Source organism: Podarcis erhardii (genome assembly GCF_964252035.2).
Source record: "Podarcis erhardii genome assembly, chromosome: 6".
NCBI lineage: Eukaryota > Metazoa > Chordata > Lepidosauria > Squamata > Lacertidae > Podarcis > Podarcis erhardii.
The window spans coordinates 58791445-58809518 of NC_138510.1; the positions used below are offsets into that span (position 1 = coordinate 58791445).

At 40.9% G+C, this 18074-nt stretch overlaps 1 protein-coding gene across 1 annotated transcript; it reads left to right on the forward strand.

Annotated features, from left to right (window-relative positions):
- Positions 1-17784, forward strand: LOC309344254 (lanosterol synthase-like; the record flags this gene model as incomplete). The annotated part of the gene is made up of 10 exons (XM_081866504.1): positions 1-290; positions 1564-1732; positions 2941-3079; positions 8365-8473; positions 10064-10185; positions 13348-13444; positions 14780-14915; positions 15669-15777; positions 17282-17400; positions 17683-17784. The coding sequence occupies exons 1-10, from the start codon at positions 277-279 to the stop codon at positions 17782-17784; spliced, it is 1116 nt and encodes a 371-aa protein (XP_081722630.1). The 5' UTR covers positions 1-276.
- Positions 17785-18074: the final 290 nt, after the last annotated feature.

Here is an 18074-nt window from a genome sequence, read left to right on the forward strand (position 1 = left end):
TAATTGTGGGTTTGCCTTTCATTGATTACATTAACACTCCTGATCCCACCCTGTAAAATTATTCTTGCTATGATTGGTTAGGTCAGTCTTTATATAACCTTCAAGTATTTTACTGGATGTGAGCCTGAATGTTTTAGGAATTGTGGACCTTCAGAGGCAGGAACTCTAACCCAGAGTCCAAGAGTTCAGTGTCCTATTCAGTGTCCTGCGTGCCTGTCTGGCAACATCTAAAATATAACCAGAACAATCTGAGGCAGTCTTCATCAACCCAAGAAGATGTCTGATGGGACGTAAGTACAGTGTGTGCAATCTATATGCTTTGATTAGGATGATGGTTAAATAAAATAACAAAGTGTGCCAGTTGCTTGACCTCATTCATATTGATTAAGCAAGCTTTATCACAGGAGTTCACAGAAATAAAATGGGAAGGGTAATTAACCTGATGTATTAAGGAATAAAAAGGCAGCATTTTGGTTATTCTTGATTCAGAAATACTGTGGAAAATAGAATAGAATTTTTTTATTGTGAATAGGAACAGAAATGAAAATTGGTGTAAAGAAGTTTCATTGGTTATAATAACTTTGAAGTAAAAGATATGCAGTTGAGAAATGACATGAAACTAGATGTGTTGATGATGTTAAACTTAGCAAACCCAATTTGATAAATGATGGGGATAACTAGAAGATGGGCAAAATATCTGGCTGCATATAAATTAATTACTAAAGCAGAGTGCAGCACAGTACATACATATGAACTCTCTTTGGAACTGAATCAGTGGTCCTTATTATTTGTGAATTATTGAGGTCGAAAACAGTTCAATTAGTGGAGGCCTATAATAGGCCAATTATGAGAAAATCACCCCTAAATTTTAAACATGGAATAGTCTACTAGGACAATCCTATGCATGCTTACTCAGAAGTAAGTACCACTGTTTCACTGGGGCTTTTCTTCAGGAAAGGTATGCAAGAGATTCCACCAAAGAGATAATGTGAAAGACAGACACGTGAAAATTCATCATTTCCAAGTTAGAAGAGATATTGTAAAATAACTAAGAGAAGGGGGGGCAGTTTTAGGAGCAGACTTGGGGAAATGAACATAGGTGGACAGACTGGAAATTAAAGGTGTGGCCCTATGCCCAATTATCTGAAAATAAGTCATGTTGATCAATCTGGGACTTCTATACTTAAGAACCCTAAAATGAGCTCTATCATTGGAATGAAGCAGGATATAAAAGAAACTCATAAGCCATTCCTGTCTGCTCTGAACTACTGGGACAAAAATATGGTTGTAGAGAATAGGAAGTGTTTCCATATTGCGCTAGTTAGAAAAAGCAAAGGATCTATTGGTGGTATATGAATATGCCATACTCAGAGTAGACTCACTGAAATCAGTGGACAAATTAGTCATGAATAGACCCAATGAAATGAATAGACAAGTCTGTCCCTCACTTCTGGCTAGAAAGACCACAAAATTGGTTTCAGAATAATTTCCTGTGGTAGGATAACAAACTGAAAATCTGCCTGCAGGTTTCAAACTCCCCACCTCCTCTGTGTTCTTTGGTAGATGTCTGCGCAGAAGAAAAGGTGCACATGAAATAGAACCCCAAACTGATCTTACTCGCTGGCGATTCAGCTCCGTGGAAGGGCGGCATAGATGGTACTACGTGGCAGACAGTGAAGAATGTGCCCGTGAACAGAATGCACTCGAGGCTTACACTTTAGGGCTGGACACTGTAAGTGGCTTAATGATAACAGATGGTACAACACGGAAAGGCTACAAAAGGAGCACAGGGCATGAGGACTGCTGGCTTGGCCCTGCCTAGCAGCAGTTTCCCAAGGGCTGGGTCATTTTTCTTTTGGCTTCTCATCTTCTGACACCTCAGTTAGGAGCACAGGAAGCTTGGTGATTGCTTTCATAGAATCATAGAATTGTGGAAGGGATCATGAGGGTCATCTCCTCCAACCGCCTGCCACTTGGTGCTGTACAACTGCAACTTGATAATGTCAGGCTTGAATATGAAACCCTACTTGAAAAAAGACAAGCCTGCAAGATGAATATGACAATCTGCAGGAAATACTGAAATACATAACTTGGTTATCACTTTCTACAAGGTAGCTGCTCTGTGCTTGATACCTAGAAAGCTGAGTGAGTTCAAATGCAAGCCAGAGTCAGTGTAGGGTTCTTACTTGTGGAAAGTGAGTTGGGCTACATGATCTTCTGGTCCCTGATATTCTATGGTTCTCTGATCTAAGAGCTCAGAGATGTTCTCTAGAAAGCCACTTTCTTGCTCTCAATTATTATTCTCCGGTATACTGATAATCATTTCCATGATGCACATATGATGCATTTGCATGAGGGACTTTATGTGTGTGAAAATACTGAGGAACATGCATTCTCTATGCAGTTTGTTTAGAGAAAGACTCGTGGATTTCTGAACAGCTGTGATCTCCCACTGATGTGAAACATTGCGAGATGTTTGCAGATGTTGATTTCACTTGCGGAATCACGGTGTGGTTGTAAAACTTTATTTTGGAATGGTCTCTCAGGAACAAACTATTCATTACATTAAACAACTTTTTGTATTTACATGACTGTTGTTCAACTACATGAGGACCCAGTCAGGATGGGGATTGTGGTGGGTGGGAAAGAAGGAGTTTTGCCTTTCCCCGCCTGCTGGTGTCCCCAGGCACATACAAATGGCAGCTGGCGAGGGACGGGGGGATTTCATTGAGACTACTGCTGAGAGGGGAATTATTAAATGACACTTCCCCATCTGCCGTGGTCCCTATCCTGACTACCTTTCTTTGCTATATTTATTTTCAAATGACCCAACAGTTGCATTAAATGTAGCAGGACATTTAACACTATGCATACTTTGTACTGTAGCCAGACTTTTAAATTTCTGTACTTTTCTCTTACTTCCCCCATTTTGTTTTACAGAGTAAGTTCTTTCCAGACTTGCCCAAAGCCAATACAGCCCAGGAAGCAGTCCAGAAAGCGATTAAATTCTTCTCTGGCCTGCAAGCGGAAGATGGCCATTGGGCTATGGAGTGCTCTGGTGTCCTTGCTCTTGGACCAGGTATAGGGACGCCTTCAGACTTACCACAAATACATTAACGGGCCTCCCTGTATATTTTCTATAAATCTATTTCTTTTTTTACCAGATAGGCTAGGCACAAATTGGTGGACATTTTGAGAAACCTCTGAAACTGCTTAAATCAGTTGTCTTTCTTTTGCCTGTACAAAGCTGTTCATCATAACATAGGAAGCTGCCTTATCCCACTGGCACATTTATCTCAACACTGAACTGGTAGCAACCCTCTGTGGTTTCCCCAGTTCTATGCCCAGGATCCAACTTGGGATTTTCTGCAACAAAGCAGAAGCTATCGCTCTTTCCAATGAAGTCAGGATAATCTAGAATAATGGACCTGTAAGCCTTTAGTATGAAAGGAACAAAGAGCTCTCACCTTTCAGAAACAGCATGAGAACTGAAACACAGGCATATTTGCTATTCACTGAATTTTGTAGTGCACTTCTCTAGTCACATAATGTGTAGAATGGCATATACTAGACTAACAACAACAGCAGAAAAAAACAATAATAGCTTTGCAAAAATTTGTATATTGGGATAGTGAATTTTCATGAGAACTAAAATAAAAATAAAAATCACAAACCGATGCGAAAAAGTGAACCAAACTTTGAAATGAAGTGAGAGAAGCTGAATTCAGTTCAGTCCCTGCATGCAGAAGGTCCTAGGTTTGTCCTCTGGCATCACCTGACAGGATTGGGTAAGACCCCAGCAGTCTGAAGAAAATTCATTGAGAATCCTGCTGCCTGTTGTTCAATGGTTCACCACACAGGGGATGTGCATACAGCTCCAGGCAATCACTGTAAGCAGCATCCAACATTGAATAGTCCAGAATGAAATCATGCACCTTCTAGTAAGGGGGCAGAAGTGATGATCTTTTGCCTAAACTTGCTAGATAACACTGGGCAACAATTTTTTACTTTTTGAATGTTGTCTAGATTTCAACAACTGAATTAGAGTATTTTTGCACTGCTGAATCAGGAAATGGCATCCGTTTCACTCCATCAGGTCAGGTTTACCTTAAACTGAATGGTGGGCATTGATAAAGGTACGTACACGTAAATTGCATGTTGCTTCACCATTTTTCAAACTTCACGGCTTGAACTTCCGTTTCTTGGAACTCCAGGAATGCTCAGCGGCAGGGAGGTCTCTCTTCAGAGTCCAACAGTAGTCAGCCATCATGACTGCATCCCAGCGACCCTGATACCTGGTCTCCATCTCTTTCATGTCCTGATGGAATCTCTCTCCCTGCTTGTCACTCATTCAACCCAGGTTCTCAGGAAACCGGTCCATATGTGAAAATAGGTAGTGCATCTTGACGCTCATGTTGCAGCCCAGGTTTCTGAAAGCAGTCAGCATGTTGTTGACAAGTTCTGTGTAGTTTCTGGCCTTATTGTTGCCAAGAAAGTTCTTCATTACCAGAACAAATGCCTTCCACGCTTCCAGTTCCACTTCGTTCATTGAGTTTCCGAACTCTGGATCTCTGATGAGTGGACGGATCTGAGGACCGTCAAAGATGCCAGCTTTCAACTTCTCCATGGTCAATCCTGGAAAAGCCTGGCACTAGTAAGTGAAGCAATCACCATCCTTTTTTTAAAAAAATAATAATATTTATTAACATTTTAAAAACTGCAAAAGAAAGACAAAGGATTAAACAAAACAATACAATACAATACAAAAACAAAAACACCACACAACACCAACCCCCAAACATTAAATTAACAAAACCAAACAAACACAATTTTAAAAACCCCTAAAAAGTTCAGTATCTTAACTTTCATTTACTTGTTTCATCGACCTCCTCGCACCTCCCTTTTTGTATTCCACTTTAATTAACTATTTCAGCAATTCCTTTCCATCTTCCTCTGTTTTCTGTCCTGTAATTTATCTTAACATATTCTAACCTTATTTTTCCCTTTAATATATAATTGTCTTAACATATTTTAACTTTATTGTCCCTTTAATACTCTAATATTCCATTTGTACTTAATTCCTTGTAACATTTCCACTAAAGCCATATAGCTCCTTTCCAACATTTTTCTAAAACTCATTAATTTTACAATATTTTTATAAATAGTCTTTAAACTTTTTCCAATCGTCTTCCACCGACTCTTCTCCCTGGTCCCGGATTCTGCCAGTCATATCCATCAATTCCCTATAGTCCATCAACCTGGTGATCTTCTGTCCGATGCTCTTAACTCTTTTCCAAGTCCCTTCTGCGAGTCTTCTTCATATTTATACATGAACTTTACTTTGTCTTCCGCTGATCTTATTTTCATTTTCCTTCCTTTGAAGCTAAAGAGTAGATCTCGGGGAAACTCCCACCTAAAGATGATTTTATTCCTTATCGACAGGGCAACCAAATCTCCGTAGTTGAATCTAAGATCCGAAAGGTATTTCAGGACATCTTTCAGAATTTCCACTCTTGACTGTTGTTCTTCTAAGTTCCTCTGGTAGTTCCAACAGTCTCTTATTTTGTTCTTCTCTTTTTTCCCTCCTCTTCCAAGTCCGAGAGCCCTGACAGTTTTAATCTCTTCTTGACCCAAGTCCCGTCCCAAAAGTCATCAAATTCCTGTGTAAGAAAATCTATCAAACTTTCCTTCTCCAGTTCAGGTAGGGCTCTGATCCTCGAAGTCTGATTTTCTTTAAATTCAATCATAGCAGACATCAACTTATGGTCATCAAATTGCATCTGTAAGGCTGGGACTCTCTCTCTCTCCAATTGTGTTACTTTAGGTTCAACGGCAATAACTTTCTCCCTAGCCTTCTCCGCAGTTTGCCATGTCAAAGTAGATTCCTGTGTCAGTTTCTGAATAGTTTCTATATTGGTGTTCACTTTTTGTCCCAAATTGTCAATTTTGGTAGTTACCAGATCCACCTTTTTGTGGAGCTGTTCCAGTGAGTCACTTATCTTACACAATACAACCACTAAGGCCTCTTCTGTCAACATTCTTAACCGATTCAAGGTCCCCAGAATCTCACAAGTTTTTATCTTGCAGCTGGAAATCCCCCCAGCTCAACTCTTGTGACAGTTTCAAAAGCTTCCTCTAGAGGGAAACAGTTCCTCTAGAGGGAAACAGTTTCTATTTATATTAGTCCTTTTAACTCAATTCAAACAATAAAGTTAGTTTCAATTTTCTGTTACTTTTACTCCTTTTTAAACGCAGACGGAGACCATGGAAACAATGTATTCCTCTTATTTGACTAACTGTCAGTGAACGTTCTAATCACGGTCAGTCCTGTTGGCAGCCCGTTTCCAGGATCAGAGCGGTGGTATATTAACTCTGTTCGCTCTCTCCTGCAGGTATACTCAATCCAAAACTTTCCCCCCTCTTCTCCTGCCACCAAGGGGGGGTTAGTATTTTTACTGATGGAAATTTAGTCCTTTAAGATAGGCTTTCCGAGACTTCAGCTTGCATCCTCATTGCTTCAATCTATTTACAAAAGGGGAAGGTGGACTTCCTGTTTTAGACCTCCCTGTTTCGGCACCAAATTAAGACGTTTAAAAAATCCAATTCCCCGCTCTACTCACGGGTAGTTACTTTGAGATCAAATTGTCCACAGGAAAAAGTCAGCGCTCTCTGGCAACAGCTATGTGGCTTCGCTCCGTGGAAGAAGCAGTCTATTCGAAGCACTGTGCCGCTCACCCCACGTCGCTCCGGATCCTCGAAACTGGGTTTCCCCGCGAGTAGGTGAGGCGCAAAAGGTGCCAGTCGAATCCCACGTTCACAGGCTTCTCCGGCCTGTGATTTCTAGTGGGTCTCCGCCTTCGCCGTGGCGGCCAGACCCGAATTCCTACGAAGCAAATTCCTCCCGATCAGAAGAATTCTGCCATTACCGGAGGCGCTAACCTGGAAGTCCAAAGCAGTCACCATCCTTGTCCAGAGCCTTGGTGAACTGCTTGATTAAGCCGAGCTTGATGTGCAGCGGTGGGAAGAGTATTCTGTCTCTGTCCACCAGAGGGTCATTGATGACGTTCCTTTCTTTGCAAGGCACCAATTCCTCCCGCACAGGCTAGTCCTTCTTCGTGTAATGCTGAGCACGGTCCCTACTATCCCACATGCACAGAAAACATGGGTACTTGGTGAAGCCAGACTGTTGTCCCAACAAAAAGTTCACCATCTTCAGGTCAACACAAATAAACCACTTATGCTGATCATAACCAATTTTCTCCAGCACATACTTCACCGCTTCATAGTTCTCCTTCAGTGTACCCGAGTGAGCCAGGGGTATAGAGGCAAACTGGTTGCCGTTGTGTAGCAGCACATTTCAGTGATCGCTTGCTGCTGTCAATGAACAGTCTCCAATCTTTGGGTTCGTACTGTGGCACTCCAAGCTTGAGCAGAAGCTGCACAATATCTGCACAGTACACCAAGTCCTTCTCTTCCGAGAAAAAACGGAGGTACTCTTGATGCCTGTTGCGGAAGAAGCTGATGTGAGCACTGTCAGAGAGGAGGTTTTTTTCCTTCAATCTGGATGCCAACAGTTCGGCAGAGTCCTTTGACAAGCTGAGGTCGTGAACTAGATCATTCAACTCCTTTTGGGAAAATAGATGTGGAGCATCATCTTCAAGAACCACTTCTTCTTCTTCATGTCCTTCAACACTGGAGGCATCTTCGTCAGGAAGTTCTCCGAAGATAGGCACTGGAATTTCATCACAATGAGCTACAGGACGACATGCTGACTGAAGATCAGGATACTTCATGGGGCGGCTGCCCCATTAACTTAGTTTTGATCCCCCAACTTTATGCTTTGCCGCACCAATTTATGGAAGATTTCGAGGTTTTATGACTTCAAACTGATCCCTTTTCGACATAATCACCGAGAACTATCGGACCTGAATACTTCTTGTCATTAAAATAATCATTTCCAATCAAAACAATTATTCAACATGGCATTTTACCCCCACCAGCTTCTTCTAAAATGTTTCACACAAGCGTACATGTGAACAAAAACGTAAAAAAACGACATGTGGCCATAGCTCAAAACTTGACCTGATTGAGCAAAACCAATGTGATTTTTGGATTCAGCGCATCAGATTCGTCCTAAATCAACTGAAAAAACGCAGACAACAAATTTGTTGTTGACCAGTGTAATTAAATCTTGTTTGACCTTTTTCTTCTGTTTCAAGATAGGAAAAAAAACCCTCCATCTACCAGGGGTACAAAAGCACAAATTACATTTTGATATCCAATCAGGTGGTATCCAAACAAATCAAACCAAAATTGAGATAGTCAAGTATTATACATTGTTATCTTTTTTGAAAAATCAAACAGGTTTTTTGATGTCATGCTATGCTGCCAAGATCTCACTGCCAGAAGAGGCCGAGAGAGAGCTCCTGCGTTACATCCTCTCAAAACAGCTTCCAGATGGTGGCTGGAATTTGTGAGTAGTCCAAGGAGGGTGTGATGTTCTAATTCTGCATATCTCTGTCTTGGGCTGGTCCATGATGCAATTCCCCCATGAAGGCTTCTTTAAATCACTTCGGCATTCTGCTGTCTTTTGACTATGAGCAATACTCACCATGTGGACTGGGCAGCAGGGCAGATGACCAGAATGCCAGCTGGCCTCAGCATGTACTGAAGCTGCCCAGCTGTGGCAGAGAAAGATAGAATTGTGGCATGAGGGGTGGAAAGAGGCAACAATAATGAAGACATGATTGTGACGTTAACATATGAGAGAGTGCTGGAGGTGAAATAGTTAAACAGGTTACCCAATAAGGACCCAGGGGGGTGGAGTCAGAGGGACCATAAAACCAGCTCTGGGAGGGGCAAAGGGGGGAGTTTGTTGGGAGTTGGGTGGTTGGTTGGAGTGGGAGTGAATTGGGCTAGAGTTTGTGGGTAGGTTGAGTTAGTGTAATGAAATAAGTTGAGTCAGGAATACTTAGGGGCTAGGAAGACAAGTAAATATCTGAGAGGTGGTTTAGTGAGCGAGAGCATGTAGTGGAAGTTATAGGTCTGGATAGGCACCCCATGTTTGTAATTGACTGATACCGTTTATTAAACCAAACGCTTGTTAAACTGCAATAAATAAACAAAAGTTTATGTTCCAATTTAACCCTGACTGGACTCAGGGTTGTACGAGGTAGAGCCTGGGTGGTGGCAGCGGGAAATATAGTGGTGGCACAGGGATCAATAGATGGTGAAATGTCCGGGGACCCTGTGTGATCACCACAATGATATCCGACATCACTCTTTCCTTTAAAAAACACCATCTCTAGGAAGTATTACAATTGATAATGGTGTGGTGAGGCCAGGTTGCCTCCATCCAAATGTATCCTGTCAAACCAATAGCAAACCACAAAATGGTTCGGGGTTTGACTCAGCTTTGAATCTGAATTCAGAATCTGAATTCAGAATCTACATTCTCATTGACCAAGATCAGCTTTATTTATCTGGAATGGAATTTCAACTGGTATTCTGGCTGTATGAGCTGCTCTCAAGCCCATGCTGTCTCCTGAAAAGAAACATTTCAAAGCACTACATGTCCTTCATTAAGGCATTACTTTTTTAAAAAAAGGAAATAGAAAACAAAAGTAGGTATTCTGTGGTATCCCGGCTAATGGCTAGCTAACTGGGTATTCTTGGAGTACAGTGGTACCTCGGGTTAAGTACTTAATTCGTTTTGGAGGTCCGTTCTTAACCTGAAACTGTTCTTAACCTAAAGCACCACTTTAGCTAATGGGGCTTCCCACTGCTGGCACGCCACCGGAGCACAATTTCTGTTCTCATCCTGAAGCAAAGTTCTTAACCTGAAGCACTATTTCTGGGATAGCAGAGTCTGTAACCTGAAGCGTATGTAACCTGAAGTGTATGTAACCTGAGGTACCACTGTATTCTGACAAGTTCTCAGAGAAGTTTTTGAATTTAAGTTAATGCACCAGAAGAATGGAAACTAAACAATTCAAACAGCTTCTTAGACATCCAAACATTCTGGTGTACTTTCTAATGGCTCTTTGATCTCTCTTTATGGTAGCCATCTTACAGAACAGTCAACAGTATTTGGCACAACCTTTAGCTACATAGCTATGCGAATCCTTGGACTTGGGCCTGACCATCCAGATGTAGTGCGGGCTCGGATAAATCTCCATAAGAAAGGTAAGGCAGAAATCTCTAGCAGGGCTGGATCAATCCATTTTGCTTGAGCGTAGTACCCAGGCAAAACTTGGGGGTCCTGGTGTTGTACAATTATTTGGGAGCACCTCTCTATTCTGTCTCTTTTCCTCCCTCCCTCGCTTCCTCCCTTCCTTCCTTCCTTCCTTCTTTCCTTCCTTCGTTCCTTTGTGGGTCCTTTTAGAAATCTCCATAGATTGGCACATTGACACCATTTCTATGATCAAACAGAAGATGCTGGTCATATCTTCCCTCCTGTTTTTTTCCTCCTCCAAAATTTATATTGGGAACTCTTGGGAGGGTCTGGACACGGGCCCTTTTGTGCCACTCCATAAAGCACAAATGCAGTGATAAAGTATTATTTAATAAATACAAAGAATGAGGTGAGTTATAGCCTTTTTATTGCAGTAGCATTCATACATAGGGTTTAATGGCACAGTGGGAGGTGAAGTACAGTGGTACCTCGGGTTAAGTACTTAATTCATTTGGGAGGTCCGTACTTCACCTGAAACTGTTCTTAACCTGAACACCACTTTAGCTAATGGGGCCTCCTGCTGCTGCCGCCGCGCCGCCGGAGCACGTTTTCTGTTCTCATCCTGAAGCAAAGTTCTTAACCTGAAGCACTATTTCTGGGTTAGCGGAGTGTGTAACCTGAAGCGTATGTAACCTGAAGCGTATATAACCCGAGGTACCACTGTAGTTACTTCTGCATGAATACAGTCTGAGAAACATATGCATATGGTTCCAGGATGATCAGGGCATTCACTCTGTCCAATATAGAAATGAAGAGGGGACCCTTTGGCTCAAACCTGTTCAGAAACTCTACACTGAATGTAGCTGACAGCTGTGCAGCTGCTGCTAGACTTGCCCTCCAATGTGTGGAGTGTGGCCAAGCCAGGCAATGAGGGTATGACAGGGCAGTTAACATATATAAATATATTAAATTCAGTCGTTGTTACAGGCATCTAAACAAGGTGGAAAACACAGCTTATTTTCACTTCAATTTCTTCAGCTAATTGCCTAGGTGTTACAGCTTAGGACTTACGTAATACTTTGGTTCTGAAACAGGGTGGTAATATCTATATCTCTATATCTCTATCTCTATCTCTATCTCTATCTCTATCTCTATATCTATATCTATATCTATATCTATATCTATATCTATATCTATATCTATATCTATATCTATATCTATATCTATATTATTTTAAGAATTTGTTGCTTACATTTTACATTCATATCAACACAACAAAACACTACCTTTTGGAGGTTCTCAACCCCCAGACTTCCCCCCATCCTCCTCCCCAGTTTCCCATCATTACCACTTATCTTTTCTGCATCTTTATATATTTCTCTAATTTATTCATTTCCCTTATTACAAAATTTACCCTAATTATATCACCAGTGCTATTCTAAGCCTGCTAAAGTTTTTATGTGTTTACAATGCTCCTTCAGATATTCTACAAAATTAGTCCATCTTTAAAAAAATATTTTGTCCTCTTGGTGTCTGATTTTCCCAGACAATTTCGCCATTTCGGCATAGTTCATTAATTTCGTTATCCATTCTTCTTTTGATGAGGTTCTTCCTTCCTTCCATCCCTGGGCATATAACATTCTCACTGCTGTTGTCGCATACATAAATAAGACCTTTTTCTCCTTTGGGATTTCTTCTCCTATTATACCTAATAGAACATTTTAAACATTTTCTTTAATTCATTATATATTCATTATATATATAATTTCCCAATATGCTTTTGCTAATTTGCAGGTGCACCACATATGGAAAAATGTGCCTTCTTTATCTTTACATTTCCAACATGTACTCGACATTTACTCGACATATCATTCCACACTTTTACATAATTATCTTGAAATAAGTTTATATTTTTTTGATGTTAACCGACACCTAAATATTTTACTTTTTTATCTTTAATTCTGTTATTTGTTCAAGTTCATTTTTATTTTGTTCTGTCATATTTTTAACCAGCATTTCTGATTTTCCTTTATTTAACTTAAAACCTGCCACTTGGCCAAATTCATTCAATTTCTCTAATACTTTTGGTACCGATTCCAAAGGATTTTCTACCGTTAATACTAAATCATCTGCAAATGCCTTAAGTTTGTATGACCTAGTTCCAATTGTGATGACTTTGATTTCTTCATCTGTTCTTATCTTTCTCAACAAAGTCTCTAACACCAGAATAAATAACAGGGGTGACAATGCACACCCCTGTCTTGTTCCCTTTGTTATATTACATTTTTCAGTAACTATATTGTTTACTATTGATTTAGCCTGTTGCTCAGAATAAATTGCCTCAATACCCTTAGCAAAGACCTGTCCAAAATTCCTTATTTCAATTACTTTTTCATATATGTCCATGATATATTATCAAAAGCTTTCTCTGCATCAATAAAAATCAAAGCTGCTTGCTTATCAGTTCTAACTTCTAGATATTCAATCACATCAATAATGTTCCGTAAATTATCTTTCATATATCCACCTGGTAAAAAACCGGCCTGATCTCCATGAATTCATGGGTGTAATTCAGGGTGGTACTTTCTGTCAGTTTCCCAACCTTCTATAAATCTTACTTGTGAGGCTCCTCTAGTATAACAGACCAGGCAATCAGCTCACCCGTCCGACTGGTTTGGGATTCTTCTCTTTCAAGAAGATCTCCCCCCTTCTTACTGAATTGAGAATCCAAATAATATGTCCTCTCACATGTGCTGTTCCCAATTCAGCTTCCCAGTTTTCTCTTGTCTATATACTCTTAAAATACACTAATCACTGTCTCTCAAACTAAGTTCAGAGACTTTTTTTTCTGATTACAGAGTGGAACACACAGCTCAGGAGCTATACAACTATCCAGCTGAATGCCAGAACGCCAATTCCTTAGCTGCTTTTTTCTCGTGCCTACGCCAAGTGCTGTCACCACCTCCCTCTGGCTACCTGTACCCACAACCAATCAAAAGGAGGCTGCGGCACAGCACTCTAGTGGAATTCTGAGGCACTGCATCACTAAACTCTAAACAAGTTGAGCTTTCAATCTCACAAGGCTATAAACATATCTCGGTTTTCACTGAAGGTTTCTTTGACTTTGCCCCTTCAGTCTATGAAAATGAAAAATTTGTTAATTCTCTTTCCAGGTGGTGCTCTTGGAATCCCTCATCTGGGCAAAGTCTGGCTGGCTACTATGAATTTGTACAGCTGGGAGGGAATGAATACACTGTTTCCTGAGCTATGGTATGTGTCCTAAAGTTTACTCATCCCCAACCCACCCTGCCGATCATGAATTGCCAGAGAAAGGTCTCTGCTGCAATAGTATTACACAGTAGACAGATCCTTCACTAAATAGCAATGACTTGGAAATGGAGACATCCATATTAATCTTCACTACTTCGTGTCTTTGTGACAGAACCTGTTCCTCACAGGATATCATGTAGAGGTTACTCAGATGAAAAACATCTACTCATGAGTCAGAGTGAGGTATGGCTGGTTGCCATACCTCTGCCTGATTGGTGAGCAGACACATGTCATGGATGTGGCATATGCTGCATGTTAAGGAGCAAAAACTGCAAGCCGCAAATGGAGCTCAAACTGCAGCCCATAGGCCTGGGAAATGATTTTAATGCTTTTAGGACTGCTTTAAGCAGTGCTTTCCCCCCTAAAAAATTGTTTAGGGGTACTCTCATTTTCTGACTCATATTAAAATACTGCCCCTCAATGAGGCCAAACTTAGATTCACAAAATGTTTAGATGTATGTGCACCTCTGCATACCCCCAGAAAAGAAGCACTGGTTTTAAGAAAGACGTAACCAGAAGCTTGCAGAAGATACTAGGTTTCAGGAACTACGTGTGTAAAGAAATGCTGAGACCATTTGGTCTCTGTGACCAGTGAATTCTTGTCTATCACATTTTTTTTGGTAATAGGGTATAACAGGGTTTCAATCTGTATATATAAGAGACTATGGACTCAGCTATACAGCTGCAAATAAAACGTTTTAAGTGTGTTTTAAGAGCAATATACAATGTGACACAAGATGGCAATGGTGAGCCTTATGGAAAATTCAAGGTATTTTTAAAAAGCATTTTCAGAACATTTTTTATATGTGTGTAGATTCTACCTATATAATAGTTTGCTCATGTGCAACCATCTCTCTGCCTTTTTGATGTGCTTGGGATTACAAAACACAGCTACAAAGATGTTTGGTGCACATTATGCAAATGTGCACATCATGGCAATACTGCACTGGTCCCCTCCACACTTCATTTCCAAGCTCAGAGTGCAGGCACTCTCAGAGGTCCAAAGAGGCCTGGGCCGCTTCCAGTTTCTGAGATCCCTAGCTATGATAAAAATGAAGATTAAAAACGACAATACTGGAAAGCAAAATAAGGCACCAAAAATATAGTGGATTGTTTTGTTTGTTATTATGTTATGCTTTTTTGTCTTTTTATACCGTAAACTGCCCTGTGATCCTCAGATGAAGGGCAATATAACCTGCTTTTAGTGTTACCACTACATCCAGGATTCCTGACATTGTCTTCCATGAACCTGTTTCTTCCTTCTTTCTGAAATAGGCTGTTTCCTACATGGCTGCCGGGACATCCCTCAACATACTGGTGTCACGCTCGCCATATCACCCTCGTGATGAGCTACTGCTATGCCACTCGCTTGACTGTAGAAGAAGATGAATTGATCCAGAGTCTAAGACAGGCAAGGCAACATTCTCCAAACATCCCACCATCCTTGGTCAAAGTGGGACCCTCATACTCCCTTGGATTTGCACTTGGGGAATTGCTTGCTTGTATCTGATAGGGAGAAGGCTAAATTGGATGTCTTATTTTCCATTTAAGGCAGAAGTCGAGCTCAGAGCATTGGTATTTCAAAATGCCATGTTTTTGTTTTAATTTATTTTAATGGCTCTGTGCTTTGTGCTCCACAGATAATTGCTTTAGACCTTTGCCTCTTCTCCTAAAAACTGACAGACAACACCCATGTTGCCTCCTCCATCGCAGTACCGTAATACCAGACTCCCCCTTTTTGATGCATCTTTTTCTTTCTTTCTCCCTTTCTTTTTGGGTGGTAAAAGGTGTTTTCTCCTCCCCTCTTCAGAATTACTGAAAAACAAAGCAATGAAGAACTGTTGAACCATTAATCTATGGAGTACCCTCCTCTAATGTTTAATTCATTAATTCATTAAAATATTATTTATTATAACATACCTCTTTTCATATAAGTATCAAAATGGTGATGAAGTGGACTATGAAAGCTGATGCCATAACACAGGGAGGGGTGGGCTCCCTTCCTAGCACAAAGCATTGCGTTATGTGGGTACAGAGCAGATTTTGCCACACGAACATGAATTTTTGGGGGTTTTTAAAGCTCTGAAATGACAGTTGTCAAGTACACTAATATCCTGCTTCTTCTTTACTAAGAAAGTTATTTCACTTCATGGTTTCCTTCTAGGAGATTTATGTGGAGGACTTCTCCACCATTGATTGGCCAGGCCAGAGGAACAATATTTATGAAGCCGATTTGCAAGCTGCACACAGCTGGATGCTGGATGCTGCTTTTGGTGAGTGATGTAGGATTTGGCAAGTCTTATTCCAGGAATTCGGGTCTTCAACGTAGGTTTTCTAGGGTTTACTTGGCACAGAGAAAGAGAGGAAGAGACTTCTGTTGGTATAGACAAACACATTGTCTGAGGAATAAGACGTGGATGTTTTGCATGTCCTTGGCCCAGACATATATCCATGGAAACATACAACATCTTCCAGGTTTCATATTATCACAGCTTGTTAGCTGGAAGCAAACAGTCAGCTTTGAGAACAAACACAATACAAACCTTTGTAGCAAATACAAGTAAGAGCCTTGCTTTGTGAGCAAGAAGCCTGAACCATGCTATGGACATATGCCATGGAATTATGGATTTTGTTGTCTCATAACCATTCATGGTGATCATCACTGTGGTTTTGCCTGTCAGACTACAGGGTAGTTCGGGACAAACAATCATAGAAAGGTTTTGAGAAGGGGATCTGCAAAATGTTCATGGAAGTGTGGGCGGGGGTTACCACAGATGGAAGGCATAGCATTTTGGGTTTTTTCTCTGTGTTAAAAAATTGATTTTTTATTTTTTAAAAAAATCTTTAACTGTTGAAAGCTAAATTGTGTTTGTCTTGGCAGACTCTGGCTGGTATCTGCCATTTTCATCTACAGAGAATGCCCTGAATTCTGGGGGATATGTCAGCTGCCACAGTAACCACCATTGGTGGGCACAATTTTGGTGTGGTAGCAGCTGTTCTCCTTTTCCCACTGAATTCTGGGGGAAAGAAAATTGTCAGCTTGCAGCTGCTGAGAATTCCGCTTACCCTTTAAATGGGTAACAAGATGGCCAATCACAAATCTGCTAAGTGGTGTCACTTGGGTCCACACATGAAAGAGGGTGTCCCATTAAAGGGATCCACAAGGAGTTGCTTCTGTTTGAACATCCAGGCGGGGGTTAGGGTTATAGCACTCATTGACCAGGGACCCTTTGGGGGTACCCCAATTTGGTGTAGGTCATAGTATTGGGTTGACCTTAGAAAAACTTCCAGTCGGTAGGTTGGACTTCAAATGATATACCCAATGCCTATGGCTAACATTCACATCTGTAATCAATAAAGGTGTGGCCTATTTGACCCATTTTACATTTACTCTCTTTGTCCTGTCTGGTTATTTCACTGTAATGGGGGCAATGGGGTCATTCATGGTGACTTGGCATGCAAGCTCCTCACTTTTTTGAAAGGCAAAGGGAAAAAACCAAATGACCCTAAACCACTGGTTCCCACTCCCTGGTAAACCCCTTGTTCACACCCATGTTACTTTTGCAGATTCCCCCCGAAATCATCTTTGAAATTTGGGGGCTGAAATCCTGCCTCTATTTTGAGCCAAAATATCTTTTGGAAGCAAGTGCCACTGAATTCAATGGTGCCTTCTTCCAGGTAATTGCATGGAGGATTGCAGGCCAAAACACATGAGAAAGATAGAACCGCATTAACATGATTGTAATGTTCATAGTGTCTCTCTTATTCCTTCTGCAGCTACCTTAAATTTGTATGAGAGATACCATTTCACCAGTTTCAGAAAGAAAGCCATCGCAGAAATGTATGAACAAATAAAGGCTGATGACATATTCTCAAATGCCACCAATTCTAGTCCGGTAGGTCCTTTGTGAATGTATTTCAGAAATAATTGTATCAGGACCAAATTACTTTTGATGGCAGCATATGTTCCTTCTCCTGAGGAAGATTTCCCCCAGAAACCAGTATACTTCCAAAGGTAGAGCTATGCTTGTGGCAATCTTATTCTGCCCACTTGAAGGAGTTTCTGTGTTTGGCTGGTGACATGCAGAGACATAGCCATGTGGCAGATGAGTGTGCTAAGCATGGAGGTATAGTGGAAGAGAATTTCTAACTGGAATGATATCTCTTTTGTCCTGTAGATTTGTAAAGCGTTTCATGTGCTAATAAGACGGCATGTTGATGGAGCCAATTCTCCAGCTTTTCAAGAACATATCTCCAGAATTTATGACTACCTTTGGTAAGGCTGGCATATTTATTCCACCCATCTTTGTAGTGTCCTGAACATGGTCTTGCATAAGTGTGGTTTTGCAGACCTTGATCTTTCCTCAAAAAAGGATCAACCAGACTAGAAAACGAACTTTCACATTCACATCGAACTTCAGAAAGGTGTTTATACCTGTGACATCTGCCATATGTGCACAGATGCTCAGATGGCAGTTTCATCACTAGGAGTTTCAGGGGGTTGCAGGGGTGGGGAAACCAGAAAGGGCATGCACACTCTATAAAGATATATCTGCCCCCTATCTGATGT